Source organism: Nymphalis io, chromosome 18 (genome assembly GCF_905147045.1).
Source record: "Nymphalis io chromosome 18, ilAglIoxx1.1, whole genome shotgun sequence".
Classification (NCBI taxonomy): Eukaryota; Metazoa; Arthropoda; class Insecta; order Lepidoptera; family Nymphalidae; genus Nymphalis; species Nymphalis io.
In genome coordinates this window covers 7330624-7351287 of record NC_065905.1, presented here as the reverse complement: position 1 = coordinate 7351287, position 20664 = coordinate 7330624, and the positions used below count along the sequence as shown (strand labels likewise).

Sequence of the window (20664 nt, the reverse complement as noted above, 5' to 3'; positions counted from 1 at the left end):
ATATATATTGACTTGGGCACAATAAGATTTATAAATGAATTCTTAATATTTACAGAGAAGTAAAAAAAACCAGTAAATTCACAATATCAAATGTCATTTTAATCACATCTTAAGTCTAGTAATTAATTTTTTTAGACACGGTTTTATAATTTTACCTTCACTTAGTTACAAAAAAAGGATCTACAAAAAGCTGTAGAAAAACTCAAACGTGAAAATCAAATGGTGACAATTCAAACATTAATGACATTAAACTAAGTGCTTATAATATGATAACCAATACTAGTTAGTCAAATAGGAATGAAAAAATATTTTTAATTTATCGTCCTTCAATATATGTAGATAGTTCAATTTCCTCAGGGAGCTCTGTTATGTTGACATCAAAACGATCTTGAACTTCATTAAGTATCTTTGCATCATTTTCATCTGATACCATGGTTATGGCTAATCCTTTCGTACCAAATCTACCAGCTCTAGCAACTCTGTGCAGGTATGTATCAGAATCTTCAGGCATATCATAGTTGAAGACAATGTTGACTCTTTCAATGTCCATTCCTCTTCCAAATAAATTTGTGGCGACTAATATCCTTTTTTGGAAGTCCTTAAATTGCTGGTAACGGGAAAGACGCTCATCTTGTGTCATGTTTCTGTGGATACCAATAGCTGGGAAATTCTGGTCAGTCAGGAGTTGAGCAAGTGCTATGCATCTTTGAACAGATTTAACAAATATAACCACTTGATTAAATTCTAATACATCTAAGAGCTCAAACAGCTTTTTGTTTTTCTCATTTTCTTTAAGCTTAACATAATGTTGTTGTAGACCGTGCAATGTTAGTTTTGCTTCATCGTCAACATACACTTCCATAGGATCCTGCATGAATTTCTTACAAACTGGCCTGATTTCTTTACTTAATGTGGCAGAAAACATCATAACTTGTTTCCCGTGAGGAGTGTTGCGGAATATCTCTTGCACGTCGCGTCGCATGTCGAGGGACTCCAACATCTTGTCACACTCATCTAGGATAAAGTGCTTTAAGTGTTTCAGATTTAATTTCTTACTGTTTACTAATGCTAAAATTCGACCTGGAGTCCCGACGACGATATGGGGGCATGCTGTTTTTAGCACATCTTCATCTTTCTGGATCGGCATCCCTCCGAAGAATACTGACACTCTGACACCGGACATATACTTAGAGAAGCGCTCATATTCTTTGCTGATCTGGAACGCCAATTCTCTTGTGTGGCACATAACAAGTACATAGACATGATTATCAGAAGGTTCCAGTTGTTGCAACGTTGCCAACACAAAAACCGCGGTTTTTCCCATACCGGATTTGGCTTGACATAATATGTCCATACCAAGTACCGCCTGCGGGATGCATTCATGTTGTACCTCCGATGGATGCTCGAAACCACAGTCAACAATGGCTCTTAGAATTTCAGGTTTGAGAAGAAAATCTCTGAAGCCTGAACTGTGAATCGATACGTAGGATCCCTTAACCTCTTTTTTTGGCGCCGCTTCGGTCGCTCCATCAGCGACTTGCTGATCTGCCTGCTCTTCATCTTCGTAGTCGAGAAGATCGTCGTTATCTGCCATGTTTTATACGTAGGATATATTAAAATCTATTGGAAAATGGTTATAACAGGTTTAGGCACGTGAAATAATGACTTAAAATTATATTTCACAATAATGGCGTCGGTAAGCTTAAACCCTAAACGACAAACTTACCACAGATAAGAAATGTTGTTTGTTTATGGGCAAGCATGAATTGCACAGATTATGTTTTTATATGTAGTAATTTAAACAAACATCATGTTAAAAAAATGTATTGTATGTTTAATCCAAAATTTCAATTTAATTAAATATATTGTATACTTTTTTAAATTGAAGTCGCGTTTTATTAATAAAATGTTTATAAACTAAAAAGTGAAATTCATTTTTTTTGATAATAAAATTATGCATACACGTCGTCAGGAATACAGAAAAGAACAAAAAATATCTTCGACTCCCCCGGTGGTGAAAACTAGTAATATTTAGACGTACATCGAGTATAAATAAAATATTTTTAATATTTATTTCGAAGGCTCTTAACTTCATTTCCAATAAGATAATAAAGTGTGGCACATAATATTTACAATTTTATGTATTAACTATGTCGGATTTATGTAAGTGTGTTTTATGTGTGCTTCAAGAATAATTATGTGATATTGCAGTGGCGAACTTTTAATTGTAACTTTGCAGAAGGCATCTTATCGTCCTAAGCCGAGGTGTGTTCGCGTGAGAAATACTCAGGACGTTATCCTCATGGAGCCCTCACACCCCAATTCTCTGGTTGGGTTTCAATCTTTGTGTCGTTCTTAAGGCCAGTAGGGCAAAAGCACTATAATTTTATACACAATTAAAAAAATCAGGTAATTTTCATACTTGTTGAACATTCATCTTTAGTAGTAAACCAATATTTTACAAGGTTTTCTTTATTTCATATATTGTTCATCTGTAATAATGACAGCTGAAGATAGTCTGGGTCAAATCTTGCAATTTAATTTTAATCCACTTTCACCCAATTGATTAAGCTCGTACACAGAGAAACTAATAGACCCATTGACGATTTCCTTCTCACTTACACAAGAAAGAGAACGAAAATTATGTTACAAATGTCTTAAACAAAGATACAATTATCAAATTTTTTGTAAAGGTAGGGTAGGGGTAAAGGTAGGGTTACCTTGATAATACTGGTTAAGCGAACCAGTATTATCAAGGTCGGCTACTCAAGTTGCGAAATAAACTTTGACAGTTGGTGCCATCATTGTGTTTATTGTTCAATTTTTGCTTATTATTATGTTAGAAAACGATTCGAATCCAGTGAGTAGACAGAGAAATTATCCTTATATCACATAGAAGATTATACAATAATGCGTTGTCGTGTTATTTAATGTAATAACGATAGTGAGAAGAAAATGCCGGTGTGTCTTTTCACGCGTAAGTAAGACGGTTTTGTTCTTAAATATAGTTTCTCAGTTTTTATTATTTATGTCAAAGCATAACGGAAGGTTATTTTTCCTTATAATCTTGAAAGTAATAGGATTTTCTCGAGTTCATATCATTCATAACCTATAATTATTTATCATGTAAATGCTGCCAGCATCAGGTAATAAATACCCCGATTTTCGATAAAAAAAAACTTTGACTCGACAATGTCAACAAATAAATACGGAGTCCAATAATAGCCTATAATGCTTCTTTATTAGTATATTATTTCAGTTTATTCTTTTCCCTATTTGTGATTGAAGAATTATATTATAATATTTGTGATTGATGTATGAAGTAGTATCTCTAGCTAGATCTTTATACAATGTAATTCAAAAATGTCTCAAATAATAATTTGGCATAGCAAAATGTTTTCACATTTTTATATTTTTTTTATGTCATAAAGCCAAAGATGGCTCTTTATCGACCAAATTAAAACAAATTTTACTAGATACTAAAATATCAATTTTTTTACGAATTTTGATTTAAATAAAAATTGAAAATGAAGCAATGGGTGGAGATCTTAAGAACGCTGCTCGCATTTTTTTCTCTAGCGATACATATATACGCTAGACTCCTTACAGGAAAAGCATCCTTTACTAAATCCAGCATATGTACTTTCAATTCTACCTACTCAGAATACTTTTTTACAGGTTACAAGTTGAAGACACCTATGCTGCTCAAGCTGGTGACGCTGGCAGGGCCCTATTATATTAGGGCCCTGCCCGAATTAGCGAACAAACGTTACATATATTCGTCTCTTATTCCAAATTATATTTTTATTCCTTTTGCAATTAAAACGCTCCAAGCGTTCTTGGAGTAAAGTGCAAAAACTTTTATCAAAAATATTACACCCCATCTATTGCCTGTACTGGTGCGAGGAGGGCTGGTTAATTTTTCGCCAAGAGAGCGTTCAAAGGGAAATTGCTGCTAATATTCTTGCCACCATCGCGTCATGATTTGTACAGTAATTATATTTAATTTTAACTATATTTTTTGTATTTATTTAAGGCTTTAATGTATGTAATTATTACTGTATGTCATGTTGGTAATCCTACATAAATATATTTTAATTATAACATTTTTTTCTCATTTGTCATTTTCTAGTTCGGGATCAAATTTCGCTCTATCATTAAATGTATCAATAAAAAATAGTCTCTCTTCTCTTTAGCATACAGACTAATTTTAGGTGCATTTGTGTACTATGTAAATTATGCTTTATTTCGTTAAATTATTTAGTTCACAAGCGCAACCTTTACCTTTTCTATTGATTTGAGATCACTACGTAACTCCTTACAGTGTAAATATATACCGTAACAGCCCGTGAATGTCCCACTGCTGGGCTAAAGGCCTCCTTTCCCTTTTTTGAGGAGAAGGTTTGGAGCTTATAGCTTATTATTATATTATTTTGGAGGTTTTAGCTCACCGTAAAGCACGAGATGAATTACAATCACAAATTAAGCACATGAAATTGAGTGGTGCTTTCTCGGGTTTGAACCCACGATCATCGGTTAATATTCACGCGCCATCTCCACCACTGGGCCATCTCGGCTTATATACCGTTATCATAAATTCAAACAAACATTTAATAGCGTAAGTGTACGTTATAATAGGTATGAGTATATTTATCTGAGATTCTTAATTTCTTGTTTACATTAGTCATGTGTAAATTAAGTAATACGCGAATAATTTAATACAATACTTTATTAAAATGCGTCAAATGTTTTTTTTTTATTGAATAAACTGATCACAGATACAAAAGTAAAAATGTAAAACGTTTACTCAACTGTAAGAAACCTACAAGTAGTATCTAACCGATGTAGAACTCTAACTTCATACATGGTCTATAACAATAATGAATCGTTTTCGCAAAAATCTATTTTATTACAACCTGTTGAAGACGTAAGCAAAAGTCCGATAAATATTGAAAACAGTAATAAAATTAATAAAAAATCGAAATCTTTGCTCTAAATATGTATAATTTTGCAAGTGATTAGTTTTATTTGTACAACTTGTAATAAAATCGATCGTACTAAAATCTCTAATGACTATAAAGTTATATAATACTAAGCTTTGGCCACACTTGATACATAATTAAACTTAGCGTCTCCTTTTAATTAAAATGTGGCCGTAGCAATACATAATTACGTTAACTGGAGTACAGGTTAGAAATAGTTGTATCAGTTCTAAAAAATATAATTATAATTTAAATACTAATATAACCCGTGCCATGAAACAACGTATAAATTGCGTCATTGAACCAAAAATGTTTATACCATAAATGTATAATTTGACATATATGCCTTCAGGCATGCAGTATATCTGCATGCCTGAAGGTGCCTCAAGGTTTTCGCACTCTTCCGTTGCACTGTTCCGAGTTGAATTTGAATATTTGTACGATATAAAAAATACAAATTACTTTAATGCCCTTATGTAATGTTATTTATTTAACCCTTTATTAATTTTAATAATACGTTTAATAAAAAATAATCAAATTTAAAATATTTTTGTTTTGTTATATCAACAAAAGTAATTTCCACCAATTATAAATCATTTATGTAATGGCACGCGTTATATGTGCTTTATGAAGAATTGACAGATATTTAACGGTCTTCTTTATAAACAGCGTTTAACGGGTTTTTAACTTAAATAGTTTCCTCTCTTTCTGTGATTGATTCGGCATTCGAAAAAGAAGAGACAGCGTTGGTTAACTAATCACTCTTTAAACGACATTTATAAGTAAAACTGTTAATATTTTACTATGGAATACTTTCTAAGGCCATTACGGTCCTATAACTACTGAGTTACTGACTTGAATCACGTAACAGTGGCGGATCCGGTTGGCGGTTCTTAAATTTTGTCATTGGAGGAATGAATATAGTTCGACTACAATGATAAAATTTCTAGAATATTTTGTATGATGGCAAACTTATATGCGAATGAAACGTATAACACGAATGTCTATTGTTCTTATATATGATTATATGATGCACCAGTTCGTTCATTGTTTTAATTTCAATAAAATACTATTTTTTTTTAATTTAGATTTTTTATTAGGATTATTATTCAGAAATGGAGGATGTCTGATTGGATGTCCCCTGACTCAATGGCTGGATCCGCCCTTGTTACATAATTTAATAAATTATTCTATAATCTACGCCCTGTTAAAACTACTATTATTAAATAGATTAAAAAAATGAAGTCGATGAATTTTTTGAATTTCGTAATTATGTACTTGGTATTTTTTTGTTATTAAATAGTATCAAACATTGCTATTTTTTATAATGATGTTAAAAAGATTATATTAATAAATTGATCTCCATCACAGCTTTCACTTGGATAATACTGTTTAAAAGTGGAGTACAGGCAAACTAATTAGATACAGATAATAAATTATTTTGTAGAAAATCATGTTATGTTAACACATATTTTTTTATTTAAAAAAACCATAAAATTATTCTTAGAAACGAATAATTGTAATGTATATAAGTTAGATTATTATCTAACTTACATTGAGTTTGTTTCCGATGGTCGATGTTTATTGTATTAATAATAAAACTTTAAAAACTGAGGTCTTTTTCAGAACACAAATATCAGAAATTTCTTGGAAAATGCGTCTATGATATTACTTTGCATATTTCTCCTCCTATCCTATTGAAAATTCTGAAAATCTCACAGTTTTAAGATATTATAATATAACACTAAAAAAGTACGCCTTCCTGACGTCTGTCACTCAGTACACGCACAACGAAAATAAACAGTTGAACTACGAATATGGTTTAAAAGAAATTATTGTAAATTAACTTTGTTAAAAAATTAAATTAAATTATATTATTTATTGTGAGTTGACAAATTATATAGTTTTTAATGATAATCTTTAAAAAATCATTAGGTTGGCAAATAAAAGATAGTTAATATTTTTATCGTTGTTGGCAATTCAAAGTTACGTCATTCATTTGATCACGGATCTGTCAGGAACGCATTATCTCAGAGAAATCATTAATAATAACTTCATAGATAAAGACGTCGATTGCCTTTCTTGTACGGATGGATGTACAGTCGAAATTTTTTCTACAATTAATTTAAACTTAAGTTTAATTTATTTAATCGAGAATTGTATAAGTTTTGTATTATTGGTTATATTGTTAACTATGTCTACTATCACTAATTTGTAATAAATCGGTAAAAACCTACGTACAATGGTCAAGTTTCATAGTAAATAGATTTTGACTTGCAGGTGACGTTTCCAGGTCGAATTATGTTCTTCATGTCTAATTGTATTTTTTTCTAGAACTTTCGATTTATCTATATCGCTGTCAACTATCAATGAAGCAGCTTGCTCTAAATCAAAGTTTATTTCAATGAGATAAGTGTTTCGATGTAACATGTTTACTGGGAGTGTCTCATTTGGTTCGTTTAACACTTCTCACTATAAGGCTTTAGAGGTTTAAAATCAGCGTTCCCGCTCAGAAAAGCATCGACAAAATTCTGCACGGAATCTGTTGTTATTTCATCGCCATTTTTCATAGTGACCATGCGTTGTTTTGGGAAATCTATGGCAGTAAGTAGAGGTACTGCGTCATCCAGACCTATGTGTTCTCTGATCATGTCGGCACTATCCGTTCCATCAATACCGATGTAGAACATGACGTGTTTGAAAGATTTCTTCTTTTTGGTTGAGGATTTGGTGGTGCTGTAGTCGAAGTCCATTGTCTCGTCGTCCGAGGAGTTTTGATAGGGGCAGAATCCTGGGTACTGAATGCTGCACTCCTCGTAGTAGGATTCAGCGGATGGTGTTAGGACCGACTCGGAAAATTCTATTTCGGAGTCTTCATCGTCTGAAAGAACAAATACACAATTAATATAATATATATATATAAATAATTTTCTAAGAAATTTTAACTTTTGAAGGTCATTTTACACTGGGGACTTATTATGAACTGCATATAGGTATAGGTTTAAAAACCTACCTATAAAGAGTACGACAGCGGGGTGACGCGCCATCTTTAGCAATGCTTGTTCAGTTAACACGGAGACGGGGCGTGGTGCCCACGGGAAGTTCTGTAAATAAAATAATAGTTCATCGTGTTAATGTATAATAATAATCATCATAGTTCGATGGGGCGGCAATTCAACGTGAAAGTTTAGGAGTAAGATTAACGGCTTTACATTGCTTCCGAGCTATGGGTTTGTTTTGCTTCCAATCAAGATTCAGACTGCTACAGAGTATTTCTTGATAGAAACACCCAATAACTTTTAAATGGTCCATATCTAGAGTTTGAACTTTGAAATAAATCCATTAGTAATTCCATTAATCAAATAAAATCGAACTTGCGACTTACCAATCCCATCGGATCAGCCGCTAGGTTCTGCCTTCCATTAGATGTAAGAACTTTGCCAGTGCCATCTGTGATAACCAGTGCCGGAATACCCGCTACTCCGAGGGCAGCTGGCAGAGCGAGTCGCGTTTCGCTGGCTGACCATGGTATAGCCAGCGCGTTTCCAGAAGTTAGTGAGGCCACTGTACGTGCGTATGACTGCTCAGATCTGATAATAAAAAATACACATTCTAATTATATTAAATTATTTTTTGTTTTAATAACAATATTCAATAATTCATAATAATTTAACTGGTGGTAGGGCTTTGTGCAAGCTCGTCTGGGTAGGTACCACCCACTCATCAGATATTCTACCGCAAAACAGCAGTACTTGGTATTGTTGTGTTCCGGTTTGAAGGGTGAGTGAGCCAGTATAATTACAGGCACAAGGGAGGGACATAAGATCTTAGGTCCCAAGGTTGGTGGCGCATTGGCTATGTAAGCGATGGTTTACATTTCTTACAATACCTATGTCTAAGGGCGTTGGTGACCACTTACCATCAGGTGGCTCATATGCTCGGTTGCGTTCCTATTCTATAAAAAAAAAACAATTTTAACATTTATGTACATAGGTAGAGTAGAGAAGAGGCTAAATACAAAATTCCTTAAGCTGAGTCTGATGAGAAATAACATTAAGATAACAAAATAGGAACTATACTTTAGTAATGTTGTCTACGCCTTTATAGACGTCACATTGTAAAAGTATCTGTTTAGTTGTTAATTTTAAGTGTTTAGTGATAACTTGATGGTGTAATTATCTCAATAAATAAATAAATAGTATTTGTTAAAAATTAAACTGTATTTATACGGTTATATTAGATTTTTTTAAATTAATTTATATTTAAAGAATAATAGTTTCATAGTAAACATCCTCATATCGTATGGATAAATTTCAAGTGAAGTTGGCGTTCCCGTTTTCTCCTCTTAACTTAAAATTTCCATCTAAATCTATGTCTAAATTTTTAGCCCTCTAGACTATTTATATACGAGTACATATCAATCAAAGTATCTAAACGTAACGTACCTACATAAAAAAAATGTTCTCTATAAATGGGTTAATAAAGCGTTACCATAGTATCTTATTTTTAACTGTACATGAGGACTGGAAGCTTTAATTGTGCTCTCTGTTCTTTTCAGTCAGTTCTTATTCGTCATGGTATGAGCAAGCGATACCGTGACGTCTCACCGTGATGGAGAGGATACCGCAGGTTTTTGTGGGTTGTCTGGCGCTTTGCCAACAGCCCATATCCTCTGTATAGGGTGGAAAGGATGTATACGTGAATTTTCCAGCGAAAAGTGGCCGCTTTTCTTATAATACTTAGTTTTTACTGTGTTTTTATCCAAGATAGAAAGCCCAATATATACAATATACACTCATGATCGTTATTTTATCATTTTATAACTCTGCTTATGATATCTTGGTAATATTTTTGAAACATTGGGTTTATTTTTGAGTAGCGACGATAATGGTTTATATTGGGAATTTATAATTAAACTTTAAAATCGTTGTTATGACTAATGTAAGCTTTAATTACGTATAAACTTTGAATTTATAAAGTTTAAATTTATATAGAACAAGCATCCATAATCATATCAGTTGTGTTGTTTCAATTTATAGTTTTCTGTCCATAAATATAGAATCTAAGAAAATAAGATAATAAATTTAAGTACTTGTTCCAATGCAGAATTATTCATCATAGAATATATAATTTATGATCATTACAAGTTACAGTTTCATCCTTTATTACATAAAAAATATATACATATAATCGGTATATTTCATTTTGAAGCAGAAACTTGATCCATAATCAGATTTCATAAATCATATAAATATATCGATGTACCTTTTGTAGTCAGTAAATTTATTGAAGTTCAGTTTATCAGTGGTTCTTAAACCTTAAGTAATAAGCAAACATCATGATAGGAAAACGGAAGGCCGTTTATTCACGAAGTGCGGGCAGAGTTGTCGACATAGGCTTATTGCTAAAAGTTTTCATGATAAGGGTTGTCGCGATTGCAAAAATATTTTACTTTAAAGACTTGAAACCGTAAAGAATTAGAATTCAAAAATTGCAATATTTTATAAAAACAAACAATTTGAAAATGTTTAATGCAATTCAATTCGATCATTTACTTCATTGCTTTTTGTTGTGTTAACTGGGAATACTATTAATACAGATTATATAAAAATGTTTGTATTAATTGCGCCTCAAATCTAGGGGTTGGTTACGTCACAATCGTATATACGGTAAATATACGATTGTGACGTAACCAACAACAAATTAGGTACGGTTCTGACGCTATTGACCACAATATGCGTATGTGTGAGGCCTGCAGAATCCGTAATCCGGAAAAATCTAAATATTCAAAGCTGTTAAGATTTTTTAATTTTACCATTAAAATTTAAAAATCAACTACATTATTTCTTGTTTTTGTGTACAGGGGTGGAATTTTTCCTTTAATTTATTTCTGAAGAAATAACAAAAGCGTCGATGAAATGTTTGCCGTAGAACTGTAGAAAGTACCATTGGTGGAGGCATTTTAATTAGTATTGCTTGCTTTTTGGATTTTTTAAGCGATTAGGTAGATGTGAAGGAGTCTAACCTTTATACCGTTGAATTTTCTTTTGTTCAACGTTTCAGCTAAAAAACGAACGCTTAAATATATATTTGTGTATATATATGTTTCAATAATAGTTTTAGGTAAAAAGCCTATGTCCTTCCTTGGGCTACAAGCTTTCTTCATATCAAACTTCATCAAATCGTAGAGTTACTTTCACATTTATAATATTAGTAAAGATATATATCTATAATACTGCTTTACTGGTCTCGTAGCTTATAAGGTTACAGATTGCTAGGTTCCGGGTTCAAACCCCAGGCCATTAAAAAATTATTGTTATTTTCTATCGAGAAATTCTTAATAGTAGCTAGGTGTTTGAAAATTCGCAATGTTTACATTTTTATTCTTTAGAGATCGTGTTCGTGTCAGACTTGTTATTCCATTGAATTATGAGCGAAAAGGAATAGAGTGTTCTCAGAAACTTGTGCCCTATAATATGTCTTTTGATTAGTCTCTCTTAACGATGGCCGCAGTTAAAAATGTGTTACTAATTATTTATTAAAACCGAACTAAGCTTAGTCACCCAGGTAATCAATTATAATATTAATTATAAAAGAAAAAGATAAATACATGTACCAATAATATATAACTATAACGGCACAGATTAACTAATCTACTTTACTGCTAATCCAATATTCCACAACACTGCTCTATCCGACACATGCAGGTCTTCTTACGATGTTTTCCTTCATCGCTGAGTGGTGCTTGGTTGAATTTGTGTCCGTAATCTTTTTGAGCTTGGCAATCACGGTGCTTACATTATTAAACTATTAATATATTTTTTAATTTTATAAATTATGGATATTATTATTGATAACTTTATCAAGTCGTTGCATTAAAACAAAACATAAGCAGGAACGGAAAAAATCCTTTTTTCTTTTAACGCTGGAAAACGCGTTTCCCCCACTGTTCCCGTGGGGGAAACGCGTAATGCGTAACACCGGCGAGCCCCATATACCCCATGTGGGGCTCGCCGGTTTCCAAGGCGCCGAGGGCGAAAAAATCCAAAAAAGACCCTATTGAATCAAACATATTAAAGAAATATACTTCTGTTTGAGGAAATTATAATATTATGAAAATAAAAAAAAAATGGATTGAAAAATGGTTTCAATAGGTATTATTCATACAAATGTTTCCGAAATAACTTCTGAAATAAAAGAAGGCTAATTTGAAGTTGTTATAAAAAAAACGATAAAAGAAAATATAGCGAACGAAAGCAAGTGTTACTTAATTTATATCATGATGTTATCGCATAGTTCAGCTCTCCCGGGTGCAGGGCGCCGGGCAAATAAGGTCATAAAACCTGGAAGGGTGATAGGCATCCCAGTAATCCGGGTAAAGTTGTATAATAAACGGAGCGTAGGCAGTTTATTGAAACGATAAATCTTTGGAATTCTGCTGTTTGTTTATTTAGATTAAGGCTAAATTGTGTTGATTTTGAGGATGCAATGTTTGTTTTAGTTTATACTGATAGATATTATTAAATTATGAGCATTAGATAAAATATATACTTGTGTAATCAAATAACCAGTTCTAAGTTTCCTGTAAGAGGTATTAAGATATCGCTAGAGAGCAATAAGGCCGCCAAAGTTATATGCTGATTCGGTTATATCCAGGTGTTATGTAATTTTTTAATCTTTGTGGCTTACAAAAGAATATTTAAGAATATCTAATCTATATATCTATCTAGAAGTAGTAAAACTTAAACAAGATTATAACCTTGAAACGCCTATTAAATTACAATACAATAACGATAACAGCCTGTAAATGTCCCACTGCTGGGCTAAGGCCTCCTCTCCCTTTTTGAGGAGAAGGTTTGGAGCTTATTCCACCACGCTGCTCCAATGCAGGTTGGTGGAATACACATGTGGCAGAATTTCGATGAAATTAGACACATGCAGGTTTCCTCACGATGTTTTCTTTCACCGAAAAGCACAAGATGAATTATAAACAGAAATTAAGCACATGAAAATTCAGTGGTGCTTGCCCGGGTTTGAACCCACGTTCATCGGTTAAGATTCACGCGTTCTTACCACTAGGCCATCTCGACTTTTTTCTATTAAATTACTAAATAATATATTCATACGTTTTTTATATATAATTCATTATCCTTTTATAACACAAAAGAATTGTCATGATTCGAAAAGTAAAGACCGAAGGACATTCCTTGATTTAGCATTATGGCGGTTCCTAAATTCGGATATCGATTTCTTCATTGCTGAGTTGCGTAATGGTCTTCGGTCAGCTAATAATGACCCTAACTTGGTCTTTATAACTAAGATGTCTTATACGTTACACCTATATAATAATAATAATTTATTTGCCAGAATTTTTACACAATAACTATATAAAAGATAGCAATAGACATAAACAGTAAAAGGACATAACAAAGAACAAAATTAATAGCGTATTACCATATAAGAGATAAAGGAAAACAGAATAAAGTTATGTATTCAGTTAATTAATATCATATTAATTATACTAAAATAATAATTTATTCAAGATTTTTGCAAATTCCAAAAACTTGTAATGAAATTAGCAGCCAATTAAGTATGAAAATATGTGCTTTTAATTACCTGACTATGGATGAAGCCTTTTCAACTTTAACCAACCATTGTTCAAGCAGAAAATATTCTGTCTCATCGACCTCGAGTTTTATTTAATTTGGAAATGATCAATTGAGACTAGCAATGTTTCTTCAAATGCATTTAAATTTGAATCAGCCTATTCTTATTGAGAATACTACTAACAAGATATGTTATACATGACAAATAGAAATAGTATTGAATCAGTACGGTACTAATAACGTTATCATTATCAAAAATTTCGTTTAATCTCAGAGAGACGGCTCTGTTGAAATTGTTTTCCGATTGAACAACAAACAATGTAAGAAAAACTCAGACGTCGAACAAAGTATATATGATTTTATACTATTTATATCAACTAGACTCCAGCGTGGCATATTTTTTGTAATGAAAGGTTCATGATCCTGATTGCAGACGACGGCGTCAACACGCTTCGGACTTTGATGTCTATTAATTGCAACCCGTGTAGGGGGGCTTTACTTGCAAGTTTCAATAGCCATCTTGTAGACTTGGCTTAAGGGGTGACGAATTACGTTTTACTGTACTTTTGTTGCGGGCGTTTGTTTTAATTATGATAGCTATTTTTGTTGAATAAATACAATGAAACGAAAATTAAGTGCCATCAACATTTTAAAAATATTCACTAAAATTGTATAAATATGTATGTTAGTTATTCGTTTGAGATTTATAGCTTTTACATGTAGGTTTTTATGAAGAAGGTTTTTACACAGCACATTAATTTCTACACCGTTCAACCGAGGACATGATATATATACCAATCTGTCAGATTTTACTACTCTAATATAAATAAATAGTAATAATTTGTCAAATTGCTATAGTATTAATGTAGCAACCTGTGGTAGCAACAGATAGGTTAACATACCGTATGTTAACCTATCTATTGCTATGACTCGGTTTTCTACTCAACAATTAAAAATAAAATTGCTAATTATATTTTGACTGCGATATCTCATGTTAGGTATAAATAATAACGAATACATATAATTCAGATATAAAATGTAATTAAATAAACCAAATTCGTAGGTTTATTCGTCCCAAGCTTACGTATTTTTAGCGCCAAATCAGACTACGCAGCCCATGCTGTGTAAAATTTCACGTAAAACAGACATAATATGTACCTCCAATATCAAACTTGCGTCTAATTCCAAGAGAAAGTTTACAAAGCTCCGGGTTCACAGTTCACTGCCAAACGGCAGAGCGGCGCCGCAGACGAGATCCTTTCTTCACTTCTATGCTTTGTGCATTCCTTTTTTTTTGGCTACAGCCTAACTTTGTGCGAAAAAAGTGAGCCTATTTCGAAATAGGTGATTACTTAACATTTCAAAAGACAACGCCTAGTATGTGGTGCCACGTTTTTATGTGTAGGTACCTATATTAGCAGAAACATGACATTATTTTTTGTTCTTCAGGAAATTCTTTTGACAATATCTACATTCTAATTTAAAAAAGGTAAGTAGAGAACATGGTGCTTTGGGTTAAAACTAAAATATTTTATACACACATATATGTGTATCTCGGCAATGAAAGAGTTTTGATGATGGTTAAAAAACTAAGCCTATACACCCCAAAGTCCACACGAATGTTACTGCTTAAGAGGTGAATATACATCGTTCACCTTTCTCGACTGGGTGTTACCAATAAAAATACCGCGAGAAGAAAGGATTCCGGGTGCAGCACAAAGTCGCAGAGCCCACGTAGTCGAAAGGTATTTACAGGCCAAAAAAGAATTCGAGCAAGAAGCGGAATTAGCCCAAAATGAAAGCTGGAAGAGGTACTGCAGCAAGAAAGATAGAGAGAGTTTCTGGGATGGGGTCTATAGGGTGATACGAAAGTCCGAAATTAAAAAAGAAGACCAACCACTGATGGTTGACGGCACTGTATTGAGCCCTAGGGACTCCGTCGAACTCATTGCTCGGACTTTCTTCCAGAAAGACGAAAGAAAGAACGAAAATGAAAGCCACAAAAAGACACAAAAACCACTTTTGGGGGTTACGATAGACTCAAGACTAACCTTCAACACGCATATCTCTAATATCTGTAGAAAGGCAACAAACTTGTACAAATTGCTAGCAAGGACAGCTAAAATAAAATGGGGTTTAAGTACCGAAATATATTGAACTTGCAAATCAAAAGGTTCTCTACAGGGCTGTTGTTCAATTAAATATATTCAACATAACAGATACCTACTAGACTATAATATAGACGAGCTCGATACAGCAGTCGCGTGACGTCAGTAGACAGTCGCGACAAGTACTCGTAGGGGTTATACATCTACTATCCAAAATAAATAATCCATTTCAATTGTATTTGTACCAAGTATAATCAATATAAATAATCTGATGTATTTGCATATAATAGAATGATATGAACCTTTCATTTTTGAAGTCACTTTTAAATATATTTTTTAGTTTTTTTTTTTTTATAGAATAGGAAGGCGGACGAGCATATGGGCCGCCTGACGGTAAGTGGTCACCAACGCCCATAGACATTGGCATTGTAAGAAATGTTAACCATCGCTTACATCACCAATGCGCCACCAACCTTGGGAACTAAGATGTTATGTCCCTTGTGCCTGTAATTACACTGGCTCACTCACCCTTCAAACCGGAACACAACAATACCAAGTACTGCTGTTTTGCGGTAGAATATCTGATATGTGGGTGGTACATACCCAGACGAGCTTGCACAAAGCTCTGCCACCAGTGTCAGAAGAAGTTGACCTCTTAATTGGAAATAATGTTTAATTAATTTTATGGTTAGTCTTCTGGGTTTGTAGTTAGATAGGTTGGTTTTATACACTTGTAATAATTGAAATAAATCGATAGAACATGTTGATCTCAATCAGATATAGTGGATTCAAGTGCTAGAATGACCGTTGGAGTTCATAAATGCCTGATTTTTATTAGTTAAATAAAGATAATTTTATGTTGTATCGATAAATCCTTATGTAATGTGGCTGTATATAAATAAAACTGTGATATAGAAACACAAATGTACATAAACATACGACATTATGCGTCGGAGCTTCCTTGTTAATGTTCAATCAACATGCAATAGAGCGTTATAAGGTTAGGTTCTACACCTCCACGTCTGAAGGGCAATGGAAAATTCCATTCCTAATCTATTATAATCATTACGTTTAGTTTGGAACAAAATATTAAGATAATATTATATTTAATCACGAAAATAACCGCTATAGGAATTTTCCCAATTAATTAATATACCTAGTAATTGTTTATGGGATTATCTTTGTATTTATGATACGATATGACGATAATAAGGGTAGGGCTTATGCCTTTTTATTACAAATGCGTAAAGTATGCTACATTATCAAGACTAGCGGGTTAGTGTGATAATAATACAAGCCGAAATAGAAAAATATACAAAGAAAGCGAAAAATGTTTAAGTTAAAGAAAGCCGCAGTCACGTGTTACTTCACCATAGAATTGCCAATTAGTTTAAGCAATTCAGAACATCAACTCGAGTGAGATCTTGTTGACTGTTCACTGGAAGGGTTATCATGTATTACGCTTCACTGGGCTTGAAGCTGAAACAATGGACATAGACGTATTGTTTGTTTTCGGTGCAGGAAAAACTGTTCTGGGTTGCTTTCATTATCTGCTATTTAGCGGAGAATTTTGGCTATGAATATGTATATTTGTAAACATTTTTTTGAAGTTATTTCAAAAATGTATTTTTTTTACTCGATAATCTATTTAAGTCACGTGTAATGATTACTACGAATTATTTCGGAATTAGTTGTTAGTTTGTTTTATGTATCTCATTTTATAGTCTTCTTATACCTGATCAGTAAATGAGGAGCTAAGATCTAAAATTTCATACTAAAAATATTATGAATGAATTTAGTATTGTTAAACATTTAATTATGTAAAATTAATATAAAAATAAAATGAAATATGTTTGTTACTAAAACAGCAAAAAACCTACAAAAAACTTGTTGTCACACAAGTGTTTTTTTTATTTGCGTTATATGTTATAGATTGGTGGACGGGCAAATGGGCCACCTGATGTTAAATGTTCACCACCGCACATAGACATTGGCGATGTAAGAAATATTAACGCCACCAACCTTAGGAACTAAGACGTTATGTCACTCGTGCCTGTAGTTACACTAGCTTACTCACCCTTCAAAGCGGTACGCAACAATATTAAGTATTAATGTTTAGCGCTTGAATAAGACGCCCGGTAGAAGCAGACGGACTCGCACACAGCCTTACCAGCAAGTAAATCATAACTTGTAAAAACTATACGAGTACGTATGAAAGAGATACAAAGGTATCTACTATATAAAGTTACAAATGAAAAAAATCAAACTGCGACACCGCTTCCGCCGTTAACGAAAATATTGGTCACAGACGGAAGGACAAATAAACTTCTAAACTTTATGTAAACTGGTATAGCTGTGGTATATCGATTTCTGGCCGTCTGCTGAATTTCAAATGAAAACCAAGCGGTTACAATATTTCTTAACGATGTACTTGGCATTACAATGAATTTTTCGAATTTGTCACCCCTCATTTAGATCGTTTACTGTTTAAATAATAATTTAAACAGCTTAAATGATTAATATAAGGCTTTACTTGTAAACTTTGTTTAATTAAACACTGCTATCTCTCTTTCTGTCATTATTGATTTGACTTTCTTAAGAAGAAGACAACACACATACACAAATCATACAACTTTAAGTTCTCAAATTTTATTAGTGTTAGCTAAAATGATATTTGTCAAAATCGTAAAAAAATTGCATCTGTAATTTTACAATCGAAAATAAATAAAATTGAATCATTATTTGATATTCAATACTAAAATGGTTATAGGCAAAGTTATGCGAGTTTGTGGTAATACGAATAATCTATGACGATATAATTTACTTGTCGCATAGGTATATCAATGAACCCATATGAGTGTATTTTTATTTGTGATTATAATTCATCTCGTGCTTGACGGTGAAGGAAAACGTCGTGAGGAAACCTGCATGTGTCTAATTTCATTGAAATGATGCCACATGTGTATTCTATCAACCCGCATTGGAGCAGCGTGGTGGAATAAGCTCCAAACTAGCTCACAGTCCGCAAGAGCAAGCTGATCTCCTGGCTAAACTCTTTGCCGACAATTCCGTCATCGATGATTGTAGTGCACTGCCACCTACAATACCTGCATGTGGCCATACGATGCCTGACATTAAAATCAGGCAACGTGATGTGCGTGCGGAGCTGCAATCACTTGATGTACGGAAAGCTAGCGGTCCCGATGGAATACCAGCCATAGTGCTGAAGAAGTGCGCAGCGGAGCTGTCTCCTGTGTTAACGCGCCTGTTCCAACTTTCTCTCTCTTCGGGAAGTGTGCCGGAGGCTTGGAGAAGAGCTAATGTGCAAGCGGTTCCCAAAAAAGGGGATCGGTCTGTATCACGGCGAATGCTCTGAGGAATTATTCTCTCTAATCCCTGCTTCCCCCTTCCTTCTTAAGTCCACGCGAGCTGGTTCTCGATGTCACCGCCTAACTGTGACATCAATTCCATCGCGTACAAAGAAATTTGGCAACTCCTTTCTTTGTCGCACTCCCAAAAAATGGAATTCCTTACCAGCTCATGTGTTCCCCTCCTCTTACAACCCGGGTTCCTTCAAACGAGGCGTGAAGAGGCATCTTGCGGGCCGGCAAGGCGAAGGCGGCTAGTGCAGAACGTTTTTCCCGTCTGTACTGGCCGTCGTCGCGTTTGGACTCTACTACCACTTACCATCAGGTGGAGTAGAGTCATTTGCCCTCCCGGCGAATATAAAAAAAAAAACCTTCTCCTCACAAGGGAGAGGAGGCCTTAGCCTGGCAGTGGGACATGAACAGGCTGTTATTGAGTGTATTTCTATTTTTATTATATATATATATATATATATATATATATATATATATATATATATATATATATCTTATTACTAATATTGCGATGAAAGGACTCCTAATGTTACACCAAATGATAGCCTGAGGGTATAGGTTCTTGAACCTTGAAAGTTTTTGATTGATTTAGTTCTGGAAGCTCATTTTATCGAGTAAAATAGGTATGTTAATTAAAGTTTTAAAGAAAGTGTTTTATGTAAGGATGTATATAAAACCCGAATAAGTATAAAATAAAATATATTTAATATTGATTTTGTTTTACACCAAACATTAAACTCTTTACAAATGTATACTTCAAAATAATTTCCAAACGGAGAAAATCTAGAGCTGACTTTAATTCGTGGGGAGTGTGACTAAATTACAAGCGTAAGGACGTCGGGTGGGCTATAGAGCAGTGTCGCTATGACCGCCATATTTTCCGCAATCGCGCCGCGCGCTTTTCACTATCACTCAAACGGAATTACAATCAAGCACTTTTTAATTTTTCAGCCCAATATAAAACTGGGTTAACGAAGTAAGTTATAATTAAATTTAATTAAGAAAGATTTTTAAAAACCATTTCCTTTTCAACTTAAATGGTATTCATACTTTGTTTTTCTATAGTCTGATATTGACAATAGGCGGTATATTCAGTCATATTTCTTCGTTTTAGCTTGTTAATAAATCTGACTGAACATCTCATGTCTCATGCGTTTAATGAAATATATTGTAATATCTCTAAAAAAATTGTCCAAATTGCAAAGTTGAAACGATAAATTCATTTGTATGTTTTGTACTTATTATGTTATGATAAAAAATAATTAAAACTATCGCCTAGATCGTCGTCGTAAATTTTTCTAGAATTCTCTCTTACAAAGTTTTGGTGTTAAAATTTTAGTAGCGTTCACTTCGAAAGCGTTTGAAGCGATTTTCCCTTAAACTACGTTGTCATATCTGAAACAAATCTATATCCCTAAACATTTGCATCACATACAAAACTACAACACATACATACGTACATACACCAACGTACTATATAGTATATCCATTTGCGTTGTGACATTATCCGTTCTTGTTCCGTATCAGCTTGCAATTAAGATATAAGTATATTCAATGTCCAAAACTTGTTTATTTTATTTTAATCTTC

General features: G+C 33.3%; 2 protein-coding genes across 2 annotated transcripts in view; both read right to left on the bottom strand.

Moving 5' to 3' along the window:
- Positions 1–77: 77 nt before the first annotated feature.
- Positions 78–1733, bottom strand: LOC126775223 (ATP-dependent RNA helicase WM6). Its single transcript, XM_050497017.1, has one exon. The coding sequence runs from the start codon at positions 1592–1594 to the stop codon at positions 317–319; it is 1278 nt and encodes a 425-aa protein (XP_050352974.1). The 5' UTR covers positions 1595–1733; the 3' UTR covers positions 78–316.
- A 4822-nt stretch (positions 1734–6555) lies between these two features.
- The window catches only part of LOC126775219 (nucleoredoxin-like), a 45187-nt gene continuing 31078 nt past the window's right edge, over positions 6556–20664 (bottom strand). The window contains exons 4-6 of the mRNA XM_050497009.1: positions 8368–8572; positions 7996–8086; positions 6556–7863 (exon numbers count right to left, since the gene is read on the bottom strand). Of these exons, the coding sequence (XP_050352966.1) occupies positions 7442–7863; positions 7996–8086; positions 8368–8572 (718 nt within the window). The 3' untranslated portion in view covers positions 6556–7441. The remainder of the gene's footprint in view (positions 7864–7995; positions 8087–8367; positions 8573–20664) is intronic.